The sequence below is a fragment of the Arachis hypogaea genome, chromosome 16, assembly GCF_003086295.3.
Source record: "Arachis hypogaea cultivar Tifrunner chromosome 16, arahy.Tifrunner.gnm2.J5K5, whole genome shotgun sequence".
NCBI lineage: Eukaryota > Viridiplantae > Streptophyta > Magnoliopsida > Fabales > Fabaceae > Arachis > Arachis hypogaea.
The window spans coordinates 29762048-29789901 of record NC_092051.1 but is presented as its reverse complement, the minus strand read 5'-3'; the positions used below and the strand labels follow the sequence as shown (position 1 = coordinate 29789901).

Below are 27854 nucleotides of genomic sequence, written 5' to 3'. Positions count from 1 at the left end.
TTATAAAAAATTATATAATTAAAACTAAAATCTTAAAAATTTTTATGAAAGCACTTATATTTAAACGATATATTAAAAAATAGAATTGAAATTAGTGTATCCAAGAAATTGAAAATTTTAAATTTAAAAAAAATAAAAAAAATCGGTGAAGGGACTAGTTTGGTGCACGACATTCAATTTCAGAAACTAAAATGAGTCACTTAATGCAGAGTGAGGGACTAATTTGGTGTATCTACAATGATGACATAATAGACGACACGTGGACGAATACTGTTGCGACACGTGGCCAAATATTATTGCGACACGTGGCATAACCATTCACGTCAGCATGCCACGTGTCACTGGTCACTACATCATCGTACCATTACACGTGGCCAAACCATAGAGTAGCATGTGTCACTATAACCGTCTACGTCATCAAGCCATGTCGTTAATGAAAAATGGGTCAGGAATTAACATAGTGCACTTTTGTCAATCTCAAGCACGTAATTAGTACAATTGGAATCTCAGAGACGATTTTAGTATATTACATCAATCTCATGAATCACTTTAGAGTTTAACTCATTCTCTCACGTACTAAACATTTCAATTATCATGTTTTTTCTCATCATGGAATATGAACATGGACACGTATAACTTTTTTTTTTTAATTAATCAATCTCATTCGATCTATTTTTGTATGTACTCTTGTTGAGTACTAATTTAAATGGGTTGATTTTTAAAATAATAATGTACTAATTTCAAATGAACAGTTTTAAATAACTAGTTTTAAATACGTAGCGTAACAGTTTCAAGATATAACTTTTAAAAATTAGATTAATTTTAAAATAAAAATTAAATTAATATTATTTTTATCGTAATTTTTTAATGATAATACACATATCTCGTTTACCATGTAAACAAAATAATTATAAATGTATCTCGTTTACAGTGTAAACGAGATATATATAATTTGAAAAAAATACACATATCTTATTTACAGTGCAAACGAGATACATTCATAATTATTTTATTTACACTGTAAACGAGATAAATCAATGTGATGTAAATGGGTAAATACGCTACAAATTACATATTTCAGTAAATAAAATAATTAAATTATTTATTTATAAAAAAGTCAGTATTTATACATCTTATTAGGTTAAAATAAAAATCATAATCCCACGAACATAAAGTTCAATTTAGTAACTAAACAAAATCAAAATATATCAAATTAAATTGAACATTCTAAAATATGAACTAATAACTTATAAATAATATTTGTACTCTTCATATCATAAATATTTGAGACATGTATCATTTTCTTTCTCTTCAAAAAATATTCGTCCTCGAATCTTATAGTTAGAAAAATAATGTATAAAAAGGACAAATACAAGAAAGATATTTTTTTCTTGTGTTTTTTTTTTTGGCACCGTATGTCTTTTTATGTTTTTTTAAATAATGAAATTAATAAGAATGACAAAAACAATAATGAAACATAAATAAGAAAGATAAGGACGACAAGAACATAAAGAATAATGCAAGAGGTGTTGTAATTCTTTTTTTTAGAACATAAGAAGAACAAATAAGGATTAATACCAAATAATACGAAATAAAGATAAAAAAAAGATATGAATTGAAATTGCATTAAAAATATATTAAAATTGAAATCAAAACAGAAATGACGGGTTGAAATTGATAAAAAAAAAGAAGCGCTCAATTTTTTATCCAATTTTTTGATGTAATAAAAAAGGGACTTTCAAACTAATTTGCCTACACCATGGTTTTATCACGAAATTAAAAAGTATTTTGACACTTCTTTAATATCTCTAAATAGTTTAGTAGGTATTTAAACCTCTTAGTAGGTTAAAATAAAGAAAATTCTAAATTCACAAGCATAGATCTCAATTTAGTAACTAAATAAACAAAATTAAAATATATCAAAATAAACTGAACATTTTAAAATATAAATTGATAACTTTTAAATAATATTTAAATTTTTTATATCACAAATATTTAAAATATGTATCAATAATTTATGATAAAAATAAATGAGTGTTACTCGCATTGTTCAACCCGATTCGACATGTATTTTTGTGGATCGATCTGAGTTGGTGAGGTGATTGAGTTGAGTGGCGGGGTCATTAAGTTTCACCCACTGGCTCGACCCAATCACCAAATAAATGATGTCACATTTGCATTTAGTTAGGAACTTGGCTAAGACATTAGTTTTCACGTAGAAGTATAAGAAATATATGATTTTATTATAGGTAATATGGTGAAGAGTGAAGATTTACTTCTTTTAAAAAAAGCCGACAAAAAAATTTATCAAATGCAATGCACATATTGATAAATTTAGTTAAAATCTTCACTTTTTACCCCATTCTAATTTTCACCGAAGAAATTCCCTTGTGTCATTTCTAGACAAAGCTTGCACTAACTATTCTAGTTCCTCTTGATTGACTTATTAATGGGCCTATCAAAATGCAAAGAACCAGGATATGCAACATCTGTGTCTCAATCAAATGATATTGGTTGAATAAATTGTATTTGGATTAGTTTAAGAGCCTATTATCAAAATTACATATTTATGAGAACTGAGAAGGCCATGGACATAGGTACCAAGATACTTATTTGAACTGAATAATATTGTTGTTTTCTATTATGTCTTGTAAGTTTCTGTGACCTATTCATACTCTGCAATTTGCATCTTGCTCCTCTATTTTGAGCTTGACACAAGGAAAAAACAACTATAGCAAAGTAAATGAATGATCAGATAAATAAGGTGGGGAAAAAGAAGTTCAGCTGAAATAGAACCTATTCATTAACATATTTTTAAATTTTGTAACTTTACATAAGTAAAAAATTGGTTGGAAAGCATTTTAGATTTACCAAAAGAAACCAATTAAAGCTCCTTCACTAATCCTACCATATATTATATATCCCTGCCCCTAGAAATGCTGAAGATTTGAATTTTTACAATTGAATGCCAACCAAAGAATGAAAAGAATAAATTTACATGAGGGGCAAGATGATACAGGGAATCAGGGATAAACCAAAAACAATAAAAGAAAACATGGCATTTACAAAGGCACCAATGGCAAGGACCAACAACAAGAACCATTTGTGACTATGCCTACTACTCATTTAAAAATTGGAAGTCTGGATTCTCGAGAAGCTCCTCCGCCAGTTTCATGTCTGAGAAATCCTTCTCTTGCAGTGATATAGACAGGTCATCCACTGAGAAAGGAATGCTGTGAAAGAAAGTCTAGTTAACATCTCAACTTTAGGCCAAAAAACTGAAAGATATGAGCCTGCTATACAAGTTTTCACTCAAAGTTCATGTTCTGTTATTAAATCTCATTCCATTTGGAAGCAATCTAACCTGGAGCTATCATCCAACAAGAAAGAATCATTCTGAGCGTTATTGGAGTCCTCGACCATAAGCATCCTCATGCTTGAAAGGACCTGAAGAAAAATTGGCATTAATCGAATGCGTAAACTTCAGCTATGCCCCTGTCACTGAATTCAGATGCAATACAGATACAGACTTACATCAGGAGATACGCTTCGAGTATTGTAGTTAGCATCCCAGTAAAGCGAGCATATTCTATACAGCTGCTGGATACTTAGGATCTGCCGTAATAGTACCAAGAGTTCGTGGAAAAAGACATGAGAGACATACAGAAAATGACAAGACACAGATGAAGAGATAAAAAGAAATAATGCTTTCATGATCATATGCATAAGCATAATCTCAAAGCGCCTTCATAACAAAAAGAAAAGGAGGAAAAAAGGCACTATGAAGATTGAAATGGATAATGACTTACAGGGCATAAATCATTAATGATTTCATCATAGGAAATCCTATACTTCTGATGAATTACCTGTATATTGAAAATGACAAGGATTAAACTAAAACAAACGAAGATTTAACCAACAATGAAAAATGTCAGATTATCAAACAGCAAACAGTTACCAAGAATCCAACAGCCTGTCTTATGTGCTTGAGCTCATCCCAAGATGACCCTGCATACTGCACACCAAAGGAGATTAATTTAAGAGCTTTTCGGAAGATTTGTATGTTCCTAAAACTACGGAGAATGGCAAAGGTCATCATATTTCATTAAAATAATAAATTCCAATTGATATATGTACTAACTCAACTCATTACAGTCAAACAAAAACCAAATACCTCTTCCTTGGCCTGACAGCACCACAGTTCTAATTCAGCTAATCCAGCTTTCACATATTCCCCATTGCTGAACGTACAACAATCACGGCGCAGAAGAAGACTAGTAATAATATACAAAAACTTGTTAGCATTGCCACATTTTAAGATGAAAACATCATAATGAAGTAGGTTTCTTCTATGTTTAAATGATGTATGTGAAAAAAGGGGGGTAAATCTACTTACCTATTAAAGAGTTGGACATTAATATACGAGAATGTTTGACTGAAAATCTTTTGGATAAGAACTTGAGGCACCTAAAACCCACATCATGTTTCAGCATATTCAGAAATCGCATGGACAAGTTAATGGAGATATTGATAAATATTCAGGAATTGGAAAGTTGCTTCTTACAAAGTTCTCTTTCAGAGTACAGAGGAGGGTGTTGAGGGATTCGATAATAGTCAGCCAGTGAACCATAGGAGAATCTTTACCATAGGATCGACCAGAAGACCGTAACGTTGCTTTTGATGTTCTTGGTGCCTGCAAGGAAAAGAACCAAAAGCATACTTGACTAAAAGCAATAAAATGACTCGAATTTTTTTTATTTTGAGTTTACTTTTTAATGCTTCTAGAAAGTATATTAAGAATGAAGTATGTGGGGTCCAATGAACGAGTACTATATGGGATGAAACATAGTATTGGTTTAAAGCTCGCACCTGGATACATAATGCAAGCATTGGTGTTAACTCCTTCTTCAAGTTGTCCCGAATGATGCCATAAATTTTCTCCAAATAGGCGGTGAGCTGTTGCTTGAAAAGTAAAGCCGGGTATTTAGCCTCTACCTTGCGTACAACCTCCGATGCAGGGGTGGCAAGGTTTGCAGAAGAAGGGGATGAGAGAAAACTCTGCAAGTATGCCATTAAGTACATAAGCGAATCTTATAGCTAAACAAAAAATTAGATTACTAAGAATATAAGGAAGATACTTTACCCTGGTCATTCTTCCAAAGAGGGATGTTGGATTAGGTGGTTTTTTAGCTGGGGTAGCAGTTGATGCACCATGAGATTTAAGGCTTTGTTCGAGTAAAAATAATAACGCAGAGGTATTAGACAACCAATAGGCCATAAGATTATTTCCATCTTCATCCTGTATGGTAGAAAAGAGAGCAAGGAAGAAGAAGATGAAACTTATTTTCAACAAGTGCTTTCATAATACCATTTATTAAACCAGAAAAGTAGCATAAATAGCCATAAAAGAATTTCATTTTTCAACAAATACACATATGGATGTCCATATCTTTAAAGAAGTGGATGGAGGGATAACTGGAACAACAAACCATGAAACTAACCAGTGCTAAATGTATTACTCATAACAAGAATAGTGTCATGTAGAAAATGCATCCTAGAAACAAGAATTAGACTAAAACACACCACCAGATCCACCATTAAATTATTCAGTACGTTGCGATTATGATGGTAAGTATATCCTTACTTTCTCACTAAAGAGAAGTTCACTTTAGAGGAAACTTACCCAACTAAGTAAATTAAAATGCAAGTTTGTCAAAGTCATTAAAGAGCCATGTCCAAACTTTTACTAAGCTTTTTTCCATACAGTATCATGTATTATAGAGCATACTTCAGAATTTAGTAATAAAGTTACCTCAATTGCAGAACCAATCATCTGGATAAGGCGATCAAATACATTAGTTCTTTCGGCTTCAAATGATTTCCAGTGTAGAAGACATTTGTAAATGGTAAAAGCAGCAATAGGCTTTTCATTATTGAAGCCAATATTTTTCATAACACAGTTGACAAGTAAATCAACATTCTCCTACAATGAAACAAGTTTAAAATTGAGAAAAGTACTCTCAATTGAGAACTAACAAAATTGAGTTTGAGATTTTCAAGCACATACATGTTGTCGTTCAATGTAAGACCTCCTCAATTTACTGTCAGAATCTGTACCAAATAGTTTCACAGGCGTAACACACGTTTCCTGTAAAGAAAACTCATTTTAGATTCCACTAAACAGGCATACAGGATGGATCAGACATAAAGAGTAGCAAAAAAATGCACTTACAACAGCTTTATGCTCTTCAACGACATGGTGACCATTTTCCAGCTTCTGTAGATAAAAATGTCAGTCTTCCAAAAGTGCACACACAGAGAAAATGAGGAACTGCATAAGAAAGTAAGTAAAATGACCTCCTCTATAGGTGTTGCGATGTGTTCTGCTATTGTTTTCACAGATGAGTTTAGCTGAGATTGTTTCTGAAGAATATGGTTTGCAGATTCGATATCTGAGAATTTCTCTTCAAGCCTATCAATATTAATGGAAAAAATGGTCATCAATTCTGAGTATGTATGAAGACTGTTAAATTACGAAGCAAGTCATGATTCAAACGATATCAAGTTAATCACAAACAAAACCTTTGCATAGCAGTCTTCAGCTGGATTACTTTCGATTCTGCATCCAAAGCTTGCTTCAACCTTTCTTCACCAATTCTATTTGCCTCTTCATACCTTTTCTCTGTTTCATCAATTTTCTTTTCCAGTGAATTCACCAAGTTCTGTAACATAATCCAGGAAGCACTTAATTAATTATACGAAATGGAAACCTATCTTATGCAAAAGACGAGAATATTTTAAATATATCAATAAGCCTTTCTTTCGAATATAGTGCCAACATCTAACAACCTTACCTTAAGTTTTTCATTTTCACTACTAAGCTTCTCCAACAAAGAGTGGTCAACAACTGGAACCTCCTGTATGACAGGTACAATCTCCATTGCTCTTTTTGCAGCCTTCTGCTCCTTTTCAAGAAGTACTTTAGTTTCTTTAAACTGAAGTTGCATCTCATCCAAAGCAGATTGTAATTTTTCATTTTCCCGTGTTTTCGCTTCTTCCATGTCAACCTATAAATAATATTGAAGATTTAAGAAACTTTGCAAGGAATGATGTAAATAGCACAGATGTGAAATACATCACTGTTACATTTGTCAGAAGATAAGGAGAGACAAAATCCATTTCTATCAGTTACACAAATCAAGTTTACTCAACTAAGAAAAGTTTTAAACAAGTTTTGCTATTGAGCAAATAGAACATGCTATTGAGCAAAAGAATAGTCATTTACCCTCAAACGTTTTTCCAGCTGCAACCTCAATGTAAGGTCTTCAACTTGCTTTTCAAGCTTATTTTTAGCAGCTTGGAGAGCTCCTGTTTCTCTTGCAGCCTACAACAAACACAATGATAAGAAAATGGATAATATATGCATATAGAAAGACAATGCTGAAGAGTAAAATTGTTCACGGTCCGAATGTTGCCCACTGAAGTTGAGATTTCCAGATCTAAACCAATGAAGTTTTGGCAGTAGTACTACATTGATAATGGGTTAGCTTTGAAAGAGTGTTCATGAATAAGAACGAATACGTCGGGTTTTCTTCTCATAATTTCCCCAAAGTGATCAGAAGGTTAACCAGAAGTAAACCATAAGGATCAATGCTAAGCTATGATGGGATTCTTCCACTAACCTCAATGTCAATACAGCTTTGATTTGTTTAATTCTAAAATATTGAGGCCTAGGTAATCGAGACCTACAATTTTATTTTAACATATCTCATTGATGGATTCAAAGGATTACCATCTTGAGTTTCCGCAGTTCTCGCCTCGCCATTTTTCCTCTCCATGCACATTGTGTTGCAATTGCTGCCTTCTTTAATTTCATAAAATCAAGTTGTGCCAAGTACTTCTTGCAATGGCTCTGGAATACACAAATTCATTAGAGTTGGGGCGGGGACTATTTGAACCAAAATGAAAAAAAAAAAAATCAAATAAAACAGAGAAAAATTAAGCAACAATAACCGTTGTATGGAATTCGAATATTTGAAAAATATGAACAGTAGAACTGTTAAACATATTTTTATAATGATGGATTTTAAAAATATTCCCTACCTGAATGATAATCGCTGCTCTAGTACGCCTTCTAAAGCATAGCTCACAACGAGCAGCCATTACCCGCAAACCAGTCTGAATACAGACAGCAGACATATATAATTCTTCGTATGCCTTCTTAGCGTTATACATGCGGAAATATCTCTGAATCACCAAACTAGAAGCCTGCTGCCGCATTCCCTCGTAAACATGCCGAGAAAGTTGTCCTGCAGTCAGTATAAAGAAACTTGTCAGAATGATCAGACTTTCACAAGGTTTTCACCAAATCCATACAGCGAGCTAATATTTGAAGAAGCAAATCTAGCAGAGACCTCTGCATGCGGCTTGTATCTGCACAGCAGACAAACGAAGGGAGACAAAACTCTGGCGAGCCAAATAAGAGCGGATTTTCCGCTGAATAATGCTTGCTGAGCGTCCTAAGATCTCACTTCTGCGGGTGTCTAATTCTGCTATTTGACCAGCTCGAAGAAAAACCTTTGTTTTACCAATCTACAGCAATAAATATATCTGCTATAGTTAGTTGCATAGAATAAGCCTTATGTTGCCACTCTAATCAAACTGATGTGATGTTAAACATCATAGCATAGAGTTTTTCAAATACAAAGACACTGGAGAAAGAGTACTTAGAAGAATATATAGTTAAGGGATCTTTTGAGGAATCAAGGATTAACCAATAACCATGTAATTATCCAAGTTATTCTTATTTACTAGACTGTTCTTTGTGCCCCACTACCCAAACAAACTTATCCCTACGTCCACAAATCAAACTATAATATAAAACAGGATAACATAGCAGTGGTTACCTGATAGCCTTCAAGTCCAACATTCTCCAGAATCCTCTTGCAAGCTTGAACTTCATCGGAGCTGATAACGAAAACATGAGATAAGTGGTCATTTTTAGAATATGACATGCATGATAAGGAAGATGAACAACTTAGATACCTTCCGACCAAAGCATCAGGTGCAAGAAGGCCAAATCGATCCACAAATTCATCAAAGGTTTTCCGAGTGGGATACCCAGCACAGCTAATCCTAATTGCCTCCATAACTCCCTACAACCATACATACTATTTAATAAGCATAAACTCATTAATCTCAGGTTAACCATCAATTAAACCATTGAAAAAATGCTAGCAGTCTTACCCCACAACGGAGTTGCAGCAAGACATTTTTATTCTCAAAAATTGCTGGCTTGAGAAAATTATTGGGTTTCACACAACGGATGTAATGTGGCTCAGTGGAACTGAGAGTTTCAAGCAAGGATTGCAATTGTTGCTGCAGGACATATGATACGTCAATACCACAAAGATTAAGCAAGTCAAATAAGTTCTGTCGAACAAGGGAAAAAACTAACCTTAAATCGTGAACCAATTGAAGAGAACTTTGATTGTTTGGATGATTCTTCAGGAGAAGGTGGAAACAAACCCGATACAAAGGGGCATTTAGAAGCATAAAGAAGTGCTTGGTGTTCAGCTACAACATAATCTTTGTTCTTGTCGAGGAATAAATCAGTTTGATAAGTGACCTAAAATTGACACAGATTAATTGCAAATGTTCCAAAGAAGAAACAGAAGACATGTAGCATTATGGCCTTATATTATACCATATGTGTGTTCTATTTATGATATGAATTTAATTTGTATGCATCATCAGTGTGAAAAAGTTCTTCACAAACATCCAATCATTGAATGACAATGTAAAACTTTTTTATATTGATAGTGCATAGCAATTAAACTTTTATGGTCTGATATCTGAACACCCCCCCCCCCCCCCCAAAACAAAGAAAACCCAAAAAAAAGCTCAACTTACATCACCGGCATAATGGCAAATTGTGAAGTCACTAAGTGATAACTTGGGCTTGCTAAACCTTTTATGGTTTTTGAAGGTCTGATACAGCTTTTGAGCAAAAGTTTCATGTGTTGATCTAGGAAACATGCTGCATAACACACACACACACACACACACACAGAGTGATGCAGAGCTATCAGAGCATGAACAGAAATACTTTAAGAAATAATTAATTTTAAAAGTACTTACCAAGCTTCATCCAAAAGAGCAATAATGCCACCAGGTTTCTGAAAACGAATGCATAAAAATTATTTTAAAAGAAATACAAGCACAATTGCATCATTTGTATGCTAACAAGAATAATGACAATGGAAGTAGTTCAACATTTTATTTCACTCTTTAAGGGGAGGGAGATAAGAGTAAATATGTGTACGTACGTTCACATAGAAATTCATTTCCTGATAATCAAATCCAGTAATATAATTTTTCCCCCTCTTTTGAGAAAAGGCTGTTGATACAACCTTGTCTCCAGACTGATAAAAATGTTACTGATTACTAAGTTTCCATTCCTTTAAGCTACTGGGGAAAAAAAGGAAGTCCATTTCATGTCTCTTGTTTGATTTCAAGAAAATAGTCAAGCACCTTATTTAACACATTAAGATCATATACCAAAATGCATGTTATAAGAGACAATCAACGTTAAGAATTACGAATAAAACTATGAACCTTTTCAATGAGATCTAGAATATCTTGATTGTCAACAAATTCAATATAACTCCAATCGATCTCCTCCTTCTTGTATTCTTCCTGCTCCATTTTGAAAACATGCTGGAGAACAAATATTTTAGATCATGAGTACATGTTTAAATTGAAAAAGAAGTAATGGTGTTTATCTTTCAACTATACAAGCAAGAGACACCAGCAATTATAAACAAAATAATATCTCTATAACAAACAAACCTGATTAAAATGTTGCTGAAGCTTTTCATTGGTCAAATTAATACAAAATTGCTCAAAACTGCAAAGTACACATAAATAATATACCAAATCAACAATGCCACCTTTGCAGATGATAGAACTGCAACTTGAATGGTAGTAACGAGTGAACACAAGCAATGGCATTTCAATAAAATGTATTTAGTAGGAAACAAAACAAAACAAAGGTTGTAGGAGTTAACACACCTGTTGATATTAAAACTCTCAAAACCATAAATATCAAGCACACCAATTAAGGATTTTGAGTCAGTATCTTGTCCAATTGAACTATTAATCTTGTCAACCAACCTAAAAGAGCATGAGATAAAATTACAGAAATAGAGATTAATACTTGGATCAATTTGATCAAATTTTCCAAAGTGTAACCAAGGTTCAAATAAATACATTTTCATGCAATCTGGTTATAGGCTTACCAGTCAAACAACCTTGCATAAACGATCTTAGCCAAAGCATCTCGGCTGAGTGCAGCAGCTTCTGGATCCAGCCATTTTGTAATTGTTTCATCACGAGTAACAATTACTCGTTTGCAAAGAGAATCTTCAAGTGCCTTAGCATCACACCTGAATTAAATTATCAGCCAAGGTTGACAAGATATGAAATGCAAACCTTTAGTCGATGCAACAGTGCAATATTTGCTCACATGAAAAGCTCAGCTGCGGTCTGTAGATGGAACCGAGATTTCTCATCTTTTGGAGCAGATGAATCTATCTCCTTCCCTTTCATGAACTCAATGTTGCCAAGATGCAAAATTGCAGCAACAACTCGAAATATTGCATCCTGAAGAATGACAGGAAAATGGAAAGGCAAAGCATTGAAGCACAGGTAAAGATTTAAGAATCTAATCATGAACTTAAAGAAACTTCCTATAAAATACCTGCTCCTCAGAACTCATTCCAACAACATCCATTGCTCTCCTTGTAGCTATATATTCTTTATGTTCGTCAATCCCTTCTAACTCATAGCAATTTGATTGATTCAGATAGTGAAATGTTTTTGGATGTCCTAACTTGTACTTCATAATCTCCTGTCAAAACAAAGTCCTATCATGCTAAATTTCTGTTACCCCATTCAAATTATCAGCTAGAGCTAATAGCAAGACCAATAATGAATAATGACGTGCTCTAAGCTTCTAAGCACTGAAAAAAAGACCACAATGAATAACAACCGCATGCATTACCATAATTAAGCAAAAGGGCATAATGTACAACGAACACTGTATACCTAACAAGAAGACAATGATAGGGAAAGGAAATGATCTCTTATTCTCTATCAAACACTCTAGAGGTCCTATGTCGGGGATTTTTGTTTAATTATCAGTCACTCAAATGTGTGATTTCATCCAGAAACAAATTAGTGCAAGAAAAAGAATCCCACTACCTCCTGCGGTGCAGCGCAGAGCATGTAGAAACAGTGATAATTCCTCTCTGGGTCTGATAGCTGACAAACACGCGATCTTTCCAGCAGATATGTTCTGATAGCAGCTCCTGAAATTCTTCCCCTCTGATCAAATTGAATCTCCACAAACTTACCAAAACGACTGCAGAAGTCACAAATTATAGTAAGACAGCATGGCATAAAAATAATGCTATATAACTAAATAAGAAGAAAACTTACTATTATTTCCCACCTTGAATTATTGTTCCTAACCGTCTTTGCATTCCCAAAGGCTTCAAGAACAGGATTGGACTATAAATCACAAAAGAGCAAAAATGTTCATGTTTATATTATTCTTATGAAAACTAGGTACTAGAAATTATTAACAAAGAAATAAATTTACGGCATTCAAATGAGCTTGCGAAACTAAACTCATGAAGTTTGATTCTCTTACCTCCAAGACTTTTTGCTCAACAGTTCTACCTTCAGCAGCAGCTCTCCCTCCCATGTAGGCAAGATACCGCATGAGCAACTTAGTACTTTCTGTTTTACCAGCTCCGCTTTCACCGCTGACTAATATTGACTGGCTGATTCCCTCATTTATCATAAGCCTTTTGTACCACAATAATTTATATGGTCAGACTTATAAAGTAGTAGTAGTAGTAATAGTATACGCCATTTACAGTGCAGCAAAGAAGATTACCTATATGCAGCATCTGCAACAGCAAAGGGATGTGGACTTAGCTCACCAAACACTGCTCCTTTATATTGTGCCATCATATGACTATCATATAAATGAGGAAGCTTTACAAAAGGGTTCACCGCAATCAATATATTTCCAGTGTAAGTCTGGAAGCAAAGTATTGGAGTAATTAATTAGCATAATATTCCACATTTCCAACCATACAACATCATCAAAATATGAAATACATACGTAAATTTCATTGATATCATATCTTGATCTCAGATTTTCTAGTACACCAGGTTCGTGTAGGTATGCAAGCTTTGTCATATCGTCTACTCCACTTGGCGGAACTTCAGTGTCTTTATGATAAATACAGGACACTTTAACAACAACCTGAATTTCAAGGCAAAATTAAAGGGAAATTCCAAAATTTGAGTTAGCATTACACCGAATAAAGCATGGGCATATTGCAATACAAGAAAGGACCCTCACCGTCTTCCCTGAAGTGCAAGAGACTTTAACTTCTTCTCCATTAACCTCCAAGACTTCACCATCTATCCATGCTACTTCAGAATCCTCAACCCAAACATGGGACCCAACTATAGGAGTGGTAGCAGCAACCTACAGTGCAGAAAGTGTCCAACTTTGCTTAACTAATCATAGTAGAATTCATTTGCCCCTCTAAATAAATTTATGCATAATCAAGCAACTAAAACAAAAGGCATTCACAGAACAGACTTGGAATTGACGAGAAAAGACCAAGAAATAGATACCATTTTGATAATGGGGATGGTATCAAGAACTGAGCTTGCAACTGGATCTACGTGCAATGCATCAAAGGGCAACTCCACCACTTAAAAAAGAAGAGTCTTGGCACTGCCCCTCCACGTTCACAAATGTGTGCTCGAAATGGTGAAGAAAACCAAACGGTGCCTATGAAACTGATTAAAAAAGAAAAAAAGAAGGAGATAAAAACGCTTCAAGAAGACCACAAGTGTTGGAGATGGGATTAAGCGCTCTCTGCTTCTGCAATGGGGTTTATGTTTATTACTCTTTTTTGGTTTCCAAGTCTACAGGTTGTTATGGTGTGTTTCAGTTCAGCTGCTGCTTCTTTTTCGCATTTTTCACCCTTCTTTTCCATATTCAGATCATGTTCATTTTTGTCAAAAAAGACTATTTATGAATGTTGTATATAAAAAATTATACTTCATGATATTATCTGAGTAACTAAAGTGAAATGTTAAAATCATTGACTCAATAGATAAGAAATGATTTTTTAGACATGATTACATAAATATAACACAAAAATAAATGGACTTGGAAATTTATTTATCTATCGCACAAAGAAGCAAACTTAAGAAAGGCAAGAAAATAAAGATGAAAATATAAATTTTTTTATTTCTTAAAAATAAAGACAAAAAGTATTTTATCTATGTCATTAATATATATTTTCTAATTAAAAAATATAATCTATACAATTAGAAATATTTATGGACCGGACCGAGTTTAAATAGATCCAAATCAAGTCTAAAAATTATTGGGTCTATTTTGATCCGATCCAAATAAATCGAATTAAATTGGATTGATCTTATATAAAATTAGTATATATAAATTTGTAAATTTTATATATTAAAGTAATAAAATTTTACAATAAAAATAATATCGTATAATATAAAAAATATTAATTAAAGTATAAAAGTATAATATGACATTATTAATTTCATTAAAATATATTTTTTAATGTAAAAAACAACTTCAGATTCGGTCGAGTGACTCAAAACATAAACAAGTCCGACACAAAAATAACATCAAGTAGAAATAACAAATATAAATCCGACAAAATATACCTCAAATTTGGATTGAGTTTCGGTTTAGATCGAATTTTGAACACATTTAAATACAATCATATATTTAAACACATAGTAGTTGATATCCTGATTCTAAAAATCATATCGTAGACGGTTTGACTTGATAAACTGAAAATTAATTATTAGATTGATTTGGTTTAAAATTAAAATTGCTTTATAAAATAGGTCAAAAATTGAAAATTGATTAAAAAAGTAGTCAATATACAATTTTTTAGTTATTAATCAATTTAAAATATTAAACACAAAAAGATTATATATTTTATATATAAATATATTATTTTATTATATCTAATTCAACTCTAATTAAATTTTAATTAAAACTTTAACTTTAAAATATTTAACTATACTAATTTGTAATCGATTCGATTTTCAAAACTTTAGTTGATGCTCTTTTTTGTAACGAGTGTTCAAGATTTGAGTTCTTGAATGTAAAATAATTAATAGGGCAAAAAACCGTAATAAGCCAAGGCTAGTTTCAAATTACGCATATCAGCCAAAATGAAAATCGTTTCAGCAATGAGCCAAGGCATAATTTAATGTAATTCGAATCAGCCTGGTTCGAACTACATTCACTAGTAAATCGAACCAATCTAGTTCGAATTAGGGTGGAAATCGTTGAACATAATTCGAACCAAGGTGGTTCAAACTCTATATGCTCATAATTCGAACAAGGCTAGTTCGAATTATACCTATGAAAGCTAACCAAGTAATTCGAACCAACCTGGTTCGAATTACTCACTTTTTGGCTCCAATAGTAATTCGAACCTACCTGGTTCAAATTACTCATTATTCGGCTATATAAGGAGTTCGAATCAGCCTCATTCGAACCATTGTTCCTTTTCCCTACCCCACCAAATCCCAGAGAAAATGACCTAGATTCGATCCGACAAAGACCTGATCGGAATACTCTGCCGATGGGGACGATCCGGCAAGGTTATATCGGTTGGACGGAGTTGCTCATATAGCCGGGGTCATCAACGACGAGGTTAGTACATAAAAAATTTCGTGCTAGCGGTATATGTGAGTTAGTGGTTTTGCATGCGGTTTTAGTGGCGGTTTATGTTAGTGGTTAATCGAAGTGGTATTGCTAGTGGTTTAGTTGAGAGATTTTGCATGCGGGTTAGATGGTGGTTTAGTTGGTGGTTTATGTAAGTGGTTTGTGTTAGTGATTTATGTTAGTTGTTTTATGTTACCTGTTTTACGTTAGTGGTAGGTGTTGGTTGTTTTATGTTAGTTGTTTTATGTTAGTGGTTTGTGTTAGTTGTTTTATGTTAGCTGTTTTATGTTAGTGGTTTACGTTAGTTGTTTTATGTTAGTGGTTTATGTTGGTTGTTTTATGTTGATGGTTTATGTTAGTTATTTTATGTTAGTGGTTTGTGTTAGTTGTTTTATGTTAGCTGTTTTATGTTAATGGTTTAAGTTTAGCTATTTTATGTTAGTGGTTTAGTTGTGTGGTTTATGGTAGTTGTTTTGCATGTGGTTCTCGTTAATGGATTGTTATGCGGCTTTATTTTGTATGATGTTTTCTTGATGATTTATCGTCTTGGTTAATTAAGTCATTGGTTATGAAGCTGGTTCTAACAATGCGGTGCATGTAATGCGCAGCCACAGCGATGCATCAGGAGCATGCAGCGGCAGCAGGGCATGCGACTCGATGACAGATACGTTCCGTACTTGCAGATGGCCGGATTATACCATCTTGCAAGGCTGAACGATAGATGGTTCCGGTTAGATGAGGCCCTTGTCAGTGCCTTTGTTGAGCGATGGTGCTCGGAGACGCACACGTTTCATATGCCGTTCGGAGAGTGCACGATCACACTTCAGGACGTGGCGTACCAGTTGGGTTTGCCAGTGGACGGGCGTTACGTGAGCGACTGCCTATCAGAATTCCAGATATACATCCAGGGTGGCCGTCCAGCTTGGGTGTGGTTTCAGGAGTTGCTTGGAGTGATTCCTCCTCCGAGCCATGGTCAGAAGTACGCAGTAAACTGCAGCTGGTTCCAGGAGACTTTTGGAGAGTGCCCCGAGGGAGCCGATGATGAGACTGTGCGGCGATATGCCCGTGCGTACATCATGATGTTGTTGGGTACGCAGCTATTTGCCGACAAGTCCGGCAACCGCATTCACATCAGATGGCTTCCCTACGTAGCTAGGCTTGAGGAGATGGGATCCTACAGCTGGGGGTCTGCAGCACTGGCATGGTTGTACCGGTGCATGTGCCAAGTGGCGAACAGACATGTGGTCAAGTTAGCGGGCCCACTACAGCTACTTCAGTCTTGGATCTTCTGGCGATTTTCTCGGTTTAGGCCTGCAGGGTATGAGACGTTCAGCTGGCCATTGGCCTCGAGGTACTCTATTCAGCCTTCTCTACTTCAATTTAATATACATAACTCCATGTTCATTAATAATGTATTACAAATCTCTCACACGTTTAATTAGCCATAAGACACATGTGAGATGCAGGTGGTCAGGTTACAACCCTTCCGGTAGCGAGAAGGGTCCTAGAGTGCAGATTTGGAGGCTGAGGATAGACAGGTTACAGGACAGGGAGGTGAGTACGCTACTTACTAAGTTGCTTTAATTAACCACACTTTATGAATTGCGTCCATGAGTTGCCCTGACAATGTTGAGTTCTCTGTGCAGTTTATCTGGATGCTGTATAGCAGCCCCGACGTACTTCAGGTTGTGCATCCAGAGGCTTTGGAGCCTCGGCATATGGAGTTGTGGCGGTCTGTGACGTCACTGATATACTTTGCCGTCATAGAGTGGCATCAGATCGATAGGGTTCTTCCGCAGTTCGGCGGGGTCCAGCCCCGTCCGCATCCCGCCCTAAACATCGACTTTCTGATGTCGAAGGACGGCAGAGGCGGCGATCGATAATCAGACTCCACTACCTTGTACTGTACCCCTCGCCGGATGCTGTAAGTCTTCACACTTAACAGGGCCTCATCTTTATCCTGAAATTGATGACCAACTTGGAACTCTGTCAGACCAGTAGTCCCTTCCGCATCTCTAGCTCCGAATCCAACAAAGTGCCCAGAAACCCCCTCCTGCCTCATGGCATCCAAGTCCAAAGAGGAAAAATGTGGTGGATACTGCTGTGTGCCAGAGCTAGAACCACCTACCGCCAATGCAGGCTCACTCGCTCCGATATCATCGCTGCTGTCATCATCAATCATATCCGGCTCGACGTCATCCTCCTCTGCATCACCTAACAATCCGTCTCCAACGCCAAGCGGTGCAACGCCCTGTAAAGCGTTCGGCAGAAATTCCCTTGATCCTACCTCGTCGCCTACACTGCCATTGAGATCAACAGCAAAAGACGGGGAGGCGACAGGTTGGACCGCTGGCTCGTACACAGGGACAGAGGAAGAAGCAACGGCAGGCCTGGAACTAGAACCGGCTGCCATGGCCAAAGTGGTGGTATTCCGGTTCGAACCCCCTGAGCTGGATACCACATCAACCAGCTTTGCCAACAACTCTGGTGTCCTCTCCTCCGAAAACTGCCGCCGACAAAGAAACATGACTTGCAAGTCCTCATCACTACCAATCGTGAAACAATCATACTTCACCGTATCCTGAAGGACCGTGATTGGAATGCGATAGAAAAACTTCTTAACCTGCTTTGCACCTTCCAGACCAAGTTTCATCAATACAGATCTAACAAGGTCATCATAGCTCGTCGTAGGACTCACTACAATACAGAGAGGATCCTTATCTGTGAACTTCACCCCAGAACGAGTTTTCCTCTTAATGGATCCTCTGTGGTGAACCAAAACAACAAAACTCTCCTCACTAGCCATCTTACACCCTCTAATAAGAGCAACTCACGTTTACAACCATATATATACAGCTCTGTCTCTCACTAATTCGAACCAGCCTGCATCGAATTATGGTTTGTGTAATTCGAACCAGCCTGGTTCGAATTACTTTGGCCAGCTTCTCTCTCTATAATTCGAACTAGCATGGTTCGAATTACGTGCGTTACTAGTTCGAACCAACCTGGTTCGATTTACGTTGATCTCTTTATTGGTAATTCGAACTACTCTGGTTCGATTTATTACTAAATGCAGTTCGAACCAGGTTGGTTCGAATTATATTAAAGTATTATTTGGCTCATTACTGAAACGATTTTGATTTTGGCTGATATACGTAAATTCCAAGTTGCATTGACTTATTATCGTTTTTTGCCCTAATTAATATATCAAAACTTGTTATACTCAAATATAATTACCTATATATTAAGAATATATGTAATAAAAAATTATTAGATAACACTATATATTAAATGATTTCATTTCATAGTAATCAAAGAAACAATTGTCGAGACTTGGGTTCTCCCATAAAAACACGCAGTAAAGTAGCTTAACAATTGATTTAAGAAGTAGAATTTGCTCTAAATAGCTAGAGCTGCAACAGAAACTATTCAATGTATTATTCTATTTATTAAATATATAATTTAAAAGATTATCACAATTTCTTAATTTCAACGAAACTAAAAAAATACAAGATTCTTTCTATTAGTGAATCATTCTTCTGCAGATTGAATTGACATTTTAAAAACGGTTAAGTATTTTTTTTTTAAATTTTGAGTCAAAATGAAAATTGTTTTCGATATATTTTTTATTAAAATCATACTCAATGTTATAAAACGTTATAAAATCATCATTTTGTCTACGAACAACATTTTTTAGACAATTTTATCCTTAAACAAAAATAAAAAAAAAACTTTAAAAATTGGGTTCCACCAGATCCATCCCCCTTTCCACCCCACACTCCCTCACTTTTTTCAGAAGCCGCAAGCTCTTCCCTTAGCTGCGGCACCTCACACTACGGTTACCACCAGCACCACGATGACAATGACAAAGGATCCAACTCTGCCGCAATTTCGACAGGAAGAACCGACTATAGCAGAAAACAGAGAAGCTCGTGGATCTGCTGAACGGGGCGGAGGCGAAGAAGAAGGAAGAGGCGCTGGTGGAGCTGAAGCGAGTGGTGAAGGACCTACAGCACGGAGAGGACTTGGCAATTTGTAATTTTCTAGGTGTTTTAGAGTTTTTGCCATACCTTCAAATCATACTCTCAACACACCAAAGCTTCAAATCGTACTTTCATAATGGCGGAAAATGGCATCACCGACCCGCTATTCCCTCTATCCTCCTCTTCTCACCACATAATCCTCAACCTCTCCAAATCCCAATTCCCCCATCCCGTTTAAGTTCATCGGATGCTCCGAATCCCCAGTTATTTCTCCTGCTTCAATCGTAGACTCCTTCCGAAACAGCACACGGAACGTAGAGGGAATGTACGAGTGGGTGAAAATCCTTACCTTTGGCGCTAGTTCAAGTGGTGGTGTTCGGAGCGTGCTTGATGGTAGGGTACTTGGCAACGAAGTTGTTTAGCTATTTTAAGGGGTTCTGAGTTCATCTTTTTCAGGTCATTAATTGGAATTTGATTATGGTAACTTCTGTTAGGAAAAGTATTGGGTATCAACAAGTAATCTGCCAACTTTTGACAATAATAATTAATATTTGTTTTTTTTATTTTAAAAAAAATCTAAAAAAAACCCTAACCCCATCGTCCTTCCTTTCTTTAATCGTGCTCCACTCACACTCAAACAAAGTGTCTCCATCTTCCTCCCCTCGAGCAGCGGTCGACGTCATCGTCATCCTGGTTACTATCGCCGCCAGCGTGTCTTCACGCAGACCAGCCATGTCGCCGCAGAAACCGCCATTCGCATCTTCGACCACATCCAAGCACGCATCGCATCCCGTTCCCGTCTCGTGAAGCCATCGCGCCACTCGCATCCCAAGGCCAAGCTCGCGTCTACGCCGCCGCGACCTCCACTCAGACAATCCTCTGCGCAGCATCGGTCCCCTACGCAACCAATCCCGTTGCTGCAAAGTGCGCTCTGCATGCGCTGTTTCCTTCTCTGTAGGGCCATGACAGCGCCATCCCCTCGCGATTCGTAACGCCGCCGGCAACCGCAGCGTGCTCCCTCTCTCGTTTCTACCTTCTCAATCCTTTCTACTTCCTTTTTTAGTGAGCCAATTCATCTTCTTTTACTTTTTCTTTTCTAATTTCCTTTTTTCCTGCAATTTAATTTAAAATTCAATTTCTTCTTTAATTGTTCCGATTGTTCCAGTTTGGGTATTGTTTTTGTTATATATTATGATGATGAGTATGGTAGACGGCAGATTTGGGTCAAAATTTATTATCTTATTATTATTTTTTTGGTTGTTGGTTCCTTTTGGAATTTGCACTATTTGTTGATTTTTTAGGGTTTTGTATTCTATTATTACTAATGAAGATTTAGGTATGCGATTATTCTTAGAAATTATGATTCTATTTTTGTTGTGAAGTAAGCCTTGGATAATGTTTTGATCTATTGATATCTCAAGTAAGCTTTGGATAATGTTTTGATCTATTAATATTTAAAGGCCTCATGTTTAATTGTCAATCTCATTATTCTGTATGTATGATTTCAAACTTATAACAAGGCCTTATTGTTCGAAGAGGAGACTTGATCATTACCAAGTTCTGAGACCATTCATACTTTAGAGGCTTAAACACAAGGTTCATTAATAGTCCAGCTGCCTAATATTACTAAGCTATTGCTTCTAAGTTTTTTTTTTTTTTTTTTTTTTTTTGCATACTTTGATCTTGTTCTATTCCTTAAAAAAAAGGGAAGGAAAGCTTATGTGGCTGCTTATTTTTGTTATGGTTCATATACTCATTACCAATAATTTTATTTTTTGGATTCTTATTTTTGTTATGGTTCATCTATTGAGAGCACCATAGCTTTCCATTCGTCTTGTTTTATTCCTTAAAAAAAGGAATGAAAGTTTATGTGGCTTCTTATTTTTGTTATGGTTCATATACTCATTATCAATAATTTATTTTTTAGATTCTTATTTTTGTTATGGTTCATCTATTGAGAGCACCATAGCTTTCCACTGGTTGAGGACATATGCAGGGCACCAAGATAAACCAAATTCTTAGAGAGTTGTTCTAGTTGTTCTATGTTTTAATTTTTGTTACTTTTATTTTGGTGGATTAATTTACTTGTTTGGAGTATGGGTGTGTGACATTTTAATTTTTCTTCATCAATGATTGTATGAAAATATATGAATTTGCTAGTGATATCATGCTAGCAACCTCTTGATCACGGCTCCCTGGAGTTTCAGTTCCTCTGCCTGACCTGCTTGAGAAACCAAGTTAGTGGTAGCTTTCTTTATATCTTCCAACTTCTCATACTTAGTGCGAGCAGCCGCAATTTTTCTCTCTTATAACTAAAGACACATCTAAGCATTGAAGACACATCCAAGCATTAGCAGATCATATGCTGGGAGGGGCAACTGAATCAAATAGATCAAGGCAGCCTAATCCATCTGAAGAACCTGTGGTGCCCTCTGATGTTGAGCCTGACTAAAATAATAACTAATTGATTTATTTTTAAAATGTTTCTTAAATTCTTTAGTCAAATGTCCTGCTTTTTGCATAGATGACTGTGAAGCTATCAATATTTTGTTGAACTTAGATGCCTAAAGTATGATAACTACAATGTATAGTGGTGTTGCTTACAAGTCTTTTATTCAGGTATGTTGTTTGCCCGTGTATTATCAACTTCGGAATATGACATAATATTCTTCTCAAATTTGAAGTTTATTGTTTAGTTTCATGAACTGTGAACGTTGGGTTGTAGTAAACTATCTTAAGATTATATGACAAATAATTATTTATTTCTTTTTTACTTTTGTAGTCTTCATTAAAAGTTGGTCTTCTTTACTAAAGGTAAGGGATTGTATTCAAAGATTAAATTAGGTACCCCAGAGAGAATTTAAATCTTACCTGATTTTAAGTAGTTATGAAATTAATGACACATCCAAGCAAGTTTTAAACAAAAGACACATTCATTAAAGACACATTTATTAAAGATACACCTCTGTTTGAGAAAACTGTTTAGTCAAAAGGCACATCCATGAAAGACACATCCAATCAAGTTTTAAACATAAGACACAACCATGACAGACACATTCAAGGAAGTTTGAAACAGAAGACCCATCTATTAAAGATACATCTAAACAAGTAGTTTTAAATAGAAGACACATCCTAACAAGTTTTGTAATAGAAGACACATCCAAGCAAGTGTAACAAAAGACACATTCATTGTAGACACATTCAAGCCTTAAAAAGCTCCTCTTTAGCCACTTTTAAAAGCACTCCTAACTTCTAGAAACTAGAAGCACAAACACATAAACTTTTTTTTTACCAAACACAAAAACAAGATACCTGTGTTTTTGAAAAAAAAAAAAGCACCTCTTCGAAAAGTTTACTAAACCAAACCTCAATGTTGGCACGTTATTTTCATTTGTATCATTATGACATCATGGTAAATAAACAGATATCACATTACTACTGTCAAAATCATATTCCTTAAGCTTCTAATTTGAATCATTGAATGCCACCAACATATAGTACTAAATCCTTCAATCATTTATGCTAGTTTGTCTTTGGCTATAATGGGTGGAAAAAATTTGTAATTTTCAAGAGTCTAGTCAAAGATATGTCCCATTCTCAGAAGCTTTTCCTGCAAGACCATACAAAGGAGGATGATCCTATTATTCATTAACAAGAATCAAATTTCACTCGTCTCTTTAGAACTGATAAAGCATAGACACTGCAACATTTTTCTTATTGTCGAACAAGATCCAAATCAAACACACAAATTTCTTATTTGCAATTAGCTTTCTAAAAATTGGATTTTATCTCAACAAAATCATATTTGAAAAAAAAACACGATTTTTAAAATGGGATAAATACTTGTGTCCCTTGATAATTGCATAGCAACAAGAAAACAATTCTGTTTTCCATTAAGCTACATGTAGGAAACAATGAAAATGCATCAAATCATGATTCACGTGTATAAGAAATGATTATTGAAAACAGGAATAAAACTAAAGACAATATCCCTGATATCCATCAACAAGGAGTTGAGTGCAATAGATAGAAAAAGTCATACCTCACTAGATTCTGCACCAATCATTTGTAGACCAATAGGAAGCCCGACAGTCCCACCTCAACAAATCCACATGACAAAATACGTTGGATGATTTTATCTTTTTTGATGATATCTTACCCGAACTTGTTTATTAACTACATGAACAAAGATTAAGGAATCAAATAAAGAGGTTGAAATGATGCTTCAAGAGCAAAGGTGTGCCCTGTCTGCAATAAGATTGGAAAAATATTTTCTATCTTAAATATGCTTTGATGTCTTTGGTAATGCATACTCTTTATGTATACAATAGCATGAAACATAATAACAACTAAACTGAGAGTTTTTTACATAAGAATCTCTCAGCCAAAACTAACATCATGATAGCAAAATAGAGTATTTAGAGTATTAAGAGTATTTCAAGTTTTCATCCGTGATCATCAAAACACAGTTTAAACTAAGACACTAAAAGCCTAATGTTATTTATTCAGCATGCATCATTGATAACTTTTTCCTTGGATGCTTGAAACCAGGATTTGAAATAAATTGGAACATCCTTGATACAGTACCCTTACTGGTAGCTGCCATTGTTTCAGTTGATACCCTTCGAATTGTTGTAGGTGGTGGAATCGGTGGTGGAATGCTCGACTGAATGTGGGGTGGTTGATGTGGCCTGATGATAGGTTGCTTGGTTCTGGCACTAGGTGAAATTGGCGTTTGAAAATTGGCCTGACCTCGCGACGACGGTGGTGTCATAGTTATCTACATATAACGAGTAACAACTTATAAGATTGTTAAATTATAAACCTCTGTATTAGAAGCACAACATATTCACTATCTTTTAACTTACCACGTTAGGCACTAAACCTGAATATGGTGTTTCTTATAGAACTTGATTTGCATTAACATTCACATTCTACAAGAGACCAAATAGCAAATCAAATTGTAGTCCAATAAAAAAGAAAACAAATACCACCACAATGATCTCAAATTAATTTGGTTGAATTTGGTTTTACTTGTGCTTGTGGAGCTGTTTGAGAGACATTGATCTATTCGACGTTTTGGTTTAAGGTTCTAGAACTAGAACCAGCTCTCGATGTTATTCTTCTATTTGGATTGGCTGGTCTTCTAATTGTTGTTTCTGGTGGGCCTTTGTAGGTCTTGTAGTTGTGGCCAGTCTTTCCACACTTGCTACAAGTGACCCTAAATGTTTTCTTCACTTTGGTGCCGTCAGTTCTGCTAGCTTCAATCTCAGATAGGTCTTTTCTCCTTTTCTTCACGGGTCTGCCTACTGGCCTCTTTAGCTTTGGTGGAATTAGATTCATGTATATTGTCTTCTCCCAATATTTCTCCTGGTTGAATGCAGTGTTGATATGTAGCTAGTGCTGCCCCAATCTTCAGCAGTAGGTGCACATATATTTCAGGTCTATCCCCTCTTCTAGCAATGGCAGCAAGTGCTAAACCCTAAACCCTTCTACAAGACTCTAAATAAATGTATAACTTGCTAAATAGTGGAGGTGATTGGGAAATTGGTGACACATTCAAAATTATATGGCTCCCTGGGTTACTCCTCAACAACTCAGCCATGTATTCTCTCAACTTACTATATTGTGCCCTCTCATTGCCAATCAAATGCTCTCAAGCCTCTTTCAGAGTCCTATATACCATCTTCCCATTTATTATGACATTGTAATCGATTTTGATGTGCTCATATGCCTCACTAAGGGTCATGTGAGGTTGAGTTCGGAGCTTTTTTTTCAACTTCTTTGCCACTCATTTCTAACTTGCCATGTTGCTGCCGAATTCTCTAGCATAAGTCTGCTAAGAGATATAGCTATTTATTTGGTAACTCTTCAATTGAGTATTCCATGTACAATATATAAGGCATGGGTAAGGTGACTCATTGGCAAGCCCACTATTGGGCCCATTTTTAGGCCCATTTTCATTCAAAACAGTAGTAGTTTCAACCTCCATTGTTGGATTGGACATCATCACTTTCATTATTAGTTTGGGCATTTCCATTAACATCTTCACTAGCATCATCTTCTTCGGTAGTCTTGTTCTCCATATTCACATTCTCTTCAGCCCCATTCTGCTCATTTTTATCCTTTCCATTTGCATCATCCACATTTCCTTCTTTTTTATTCTTTGATTTTCTCAGTTTCTTAATCCTCATAACACCATACTCACAGTCACACCTAATTCTCCTTTAGTCATTCTTTATGTATCTTATCTTTCTCCCTTCATATATGATATAGTCCTTCAAAGCATTCCTGAACGTTTCAATGGTTGGAAATTCCATTCCTAATTCGAAATAAACTTCACCAAATCTAGCCCCTTCATTGAATTGTGGAAATTCATATCTCTCCCGCTCATCCTTAGAACTCTTAGGAGTTAATAATGTCTCACACTCGTAGTCAAATGCAGGTCCTTCTATCTCCTCCTCATACTCCTCATCCTCTTCATTAACATTAATGCTATGAACTCCAACACCAGGCTTAGCAAATCTTGTTGTAGTACCGCTAGGCCTACCAGCCTCACTTGTCCCACCAGCAACACTAGATCTAGCAGAACTACTTAGCCCAACACCAATTAGCCTAGCAGCAGTAATAAGCCTAGAAGCACTACTTAGGTCAGCACCAATAAGTCTATCTTTATTCTTCCCATATTTTGGGCTACTCAATTGATTCTTCCTTGTAGTTATGGTCCTACTTTTAATATCCTTTTTTGTCTTCTTCTTCCACATATTTTTTTCATGGTTTGTTTTCTTTTTCACTCTTAACAGTCTTTTTCCTTATCACCACACACTCATCTTCACTACTATCAAATTGATCACACTTCAAATCATGGTCTTCATCCTCAAGTGGAGCTAACATTATTGGGTGATCAAAGTATAACTTAAATTCTGGACTCTCCTTATTCTTTTCTTTATAAGTACGTAGCTCATTGATCTGAGCATCTCCTTCTATGGGATGTAATTCAGACTCGAGCTCAGAGGCAGAAGAATCAAATCAATACATAGCTTTGTAATCATGATACCCCAACCCTTTGAATAGAGTTTTCAAACCAAAGAAACACAGCAAGTCAATGTCCATTTTGAGAAATTTGTCTACTTTTCCATCAATATGTAGCAACAAACCCTTATGATCTCGCACAAAATGACCTCTATGGTGAAAAACGGGAACCACAAAATACTCCATCTACAAACAAAATTAAAATAGACCAACATTAACAAAATCAAAACTACAAACTCAAATATACCATTATTTGTTGCTTATAACTACTGAACATGATATATTTTTCTAACAAAAACAAAACCCATATAGACTAAACACCATTACAACTTACAAATTTTTACCATCACTAAACCCTAACCATCCAACAAAATTAATGGATTAATCAAGTAAAGTATTATTGTATCCTATAAATTAGCCTAACAAAGATTATGTACTCACCTGCTACTAGGGGTGTTCAAAACCGACCAACCGATCCAAAAAAATCGATAACCGAATAAACTGAAAACCAAAAAAATGAGTTTTTGCAGTTTTTTCTGCGGTTCGGTTAGGTTTTTGGTTCTGATTAGGAAAACCGAACCGAACCGAACCAAACCAATTTTATAAAAAATCCTAAATTAAACCTACCCCCAAATGACCTAACAGCCGTAGCAACAACATAACCCTAACTCTTCTTGCCCCTTTGCATCCAATTCTCTGAACCCTCAGCGCCTTTTGCTCTCCCTCTCCCTTCCTCTTCCTTCTTCTACTCCGCGCCTCCACCATTGCTGTCGGCCTGCCACTGGACAACACCAACCATGACTCGCGTCCCGCGACCCTGTTCTCTCCTTCTCCCTTCCTCGTAGCACTGCTCTCTTTCTGTCGTCCTCCCCGGCACGGCTCCATGCAACACGTTGTCGTCCTCTCCCATGGATCCACGAAGGCTGCAGTAACATGCCGTCGTCCTCGTAGCGCCTTTCTCTCTGTCGTCCTCTCTGCCCTCATCCAGTCTGTCTGCATCAGCAAATCATCAAGAATGGAGCCTGAGT

The 27854-nt window shown here is 35.8% G+C and overlaps 2 protein-coding genes across 4 annotated transcripts; one reads left to right on the top strand and one right to left on the bottom strand.

Annotated features, from left to right (window-relative positions):
• Positions 1 to 2779: 2779 nt before the first annotated feature.
• Positions 2780 to 14244, bottom strand: LOC112758850 (myosin-6). Of its 3 annotated transcripts, XM_025807625.3 has the most exons (39): positions 13720 to 14244; positions 13439 to 13567; positions 13196 to 13339; positions 12965 to 13110; positions 12716 to 12872; positions 12515 to 12573; positions 12265 to 12424; positions 11762 to 11911; positions 11528 to 11664; positions 11301 to 11447; positions 11074 to 11175; positions 10852 to 10909; positions 10618 to 10719; positions 10141 to 10178; positions 9913 to 10039; positions 9458 to 9628; positions 9247 to 9378; positions 9046 to 9155; positions 8907 to 8967; positions 8415 to 8592; positions 8104 to 8309; positions 7793 to 7912; positions 7286 to 7384; positions 6855 to 7067; positions 6583 to 6722; positions 6358 to 6472; positions 6233 to 6277; positions 6068 to 6148; positions 5813 to 5983; positions 5144 to 5299; positions 4870 to 5058; positions 4565 to 4693; positions 4397 to 4467; positions 4175 to 4274; positions 3959 to 4015; positions 3810 to 3866; positions 3535 to 3615; positions 3365 to 3447; positions 2780 to 3233 (listed from the first exon to the last, which is right to left on the bottom strand). In XM_025807625.3, the coding sequence occupies exons 1-39, from the start codon at positions 13720 to 13722 to the stop codon at positions 3119 to 3121; spliced, it is 4539 nt and encodes a 1512-aa protein (XP_025663410.1). In that variant the 5' UTR covers positions 13723 to 14244; the 3' UTR covers positions 2780 to 3118. The 3 variants fall into 3 exon arrangements, with proteins under 3 accessions (XP_025663410.1, XP_025663409.1, XP_072076270.1); XM_025807624.3 differs by having other exon boundaries at positions 8907 to 9155; positions 13720 to 14098; XM_072220169.1 differs by lacking the exon at positions 13720 to 14244 and having other exon boundaries at positions 13196 to 13305; positions 13439 to 13568.
• Positions 14245 to 16532: 2288 nt separating this feature from the next.
• On the top strand, positions 16533 to 17694 carry LOC112756935 (protein MAIN-LIKE 1-like). The gene is made up of 5 exons (XM_025805538.1): positions 16533 to 16541; positions 16639 to 16876; positions 16964 to 17162; positions 17278 to 17365; positions 17458 to 17694. The coding sequence occupies exons 1-5, from the start codon at positions 16533 to 16535 to the stop codon at positions 17692 to 17694; spliced, it is 771 nt and encodes a 256-aa protein (XP_025661323.1).
• The last annotated feature ends 10160 nt before the right edge of the window (positions 17695 to 27854 follow it).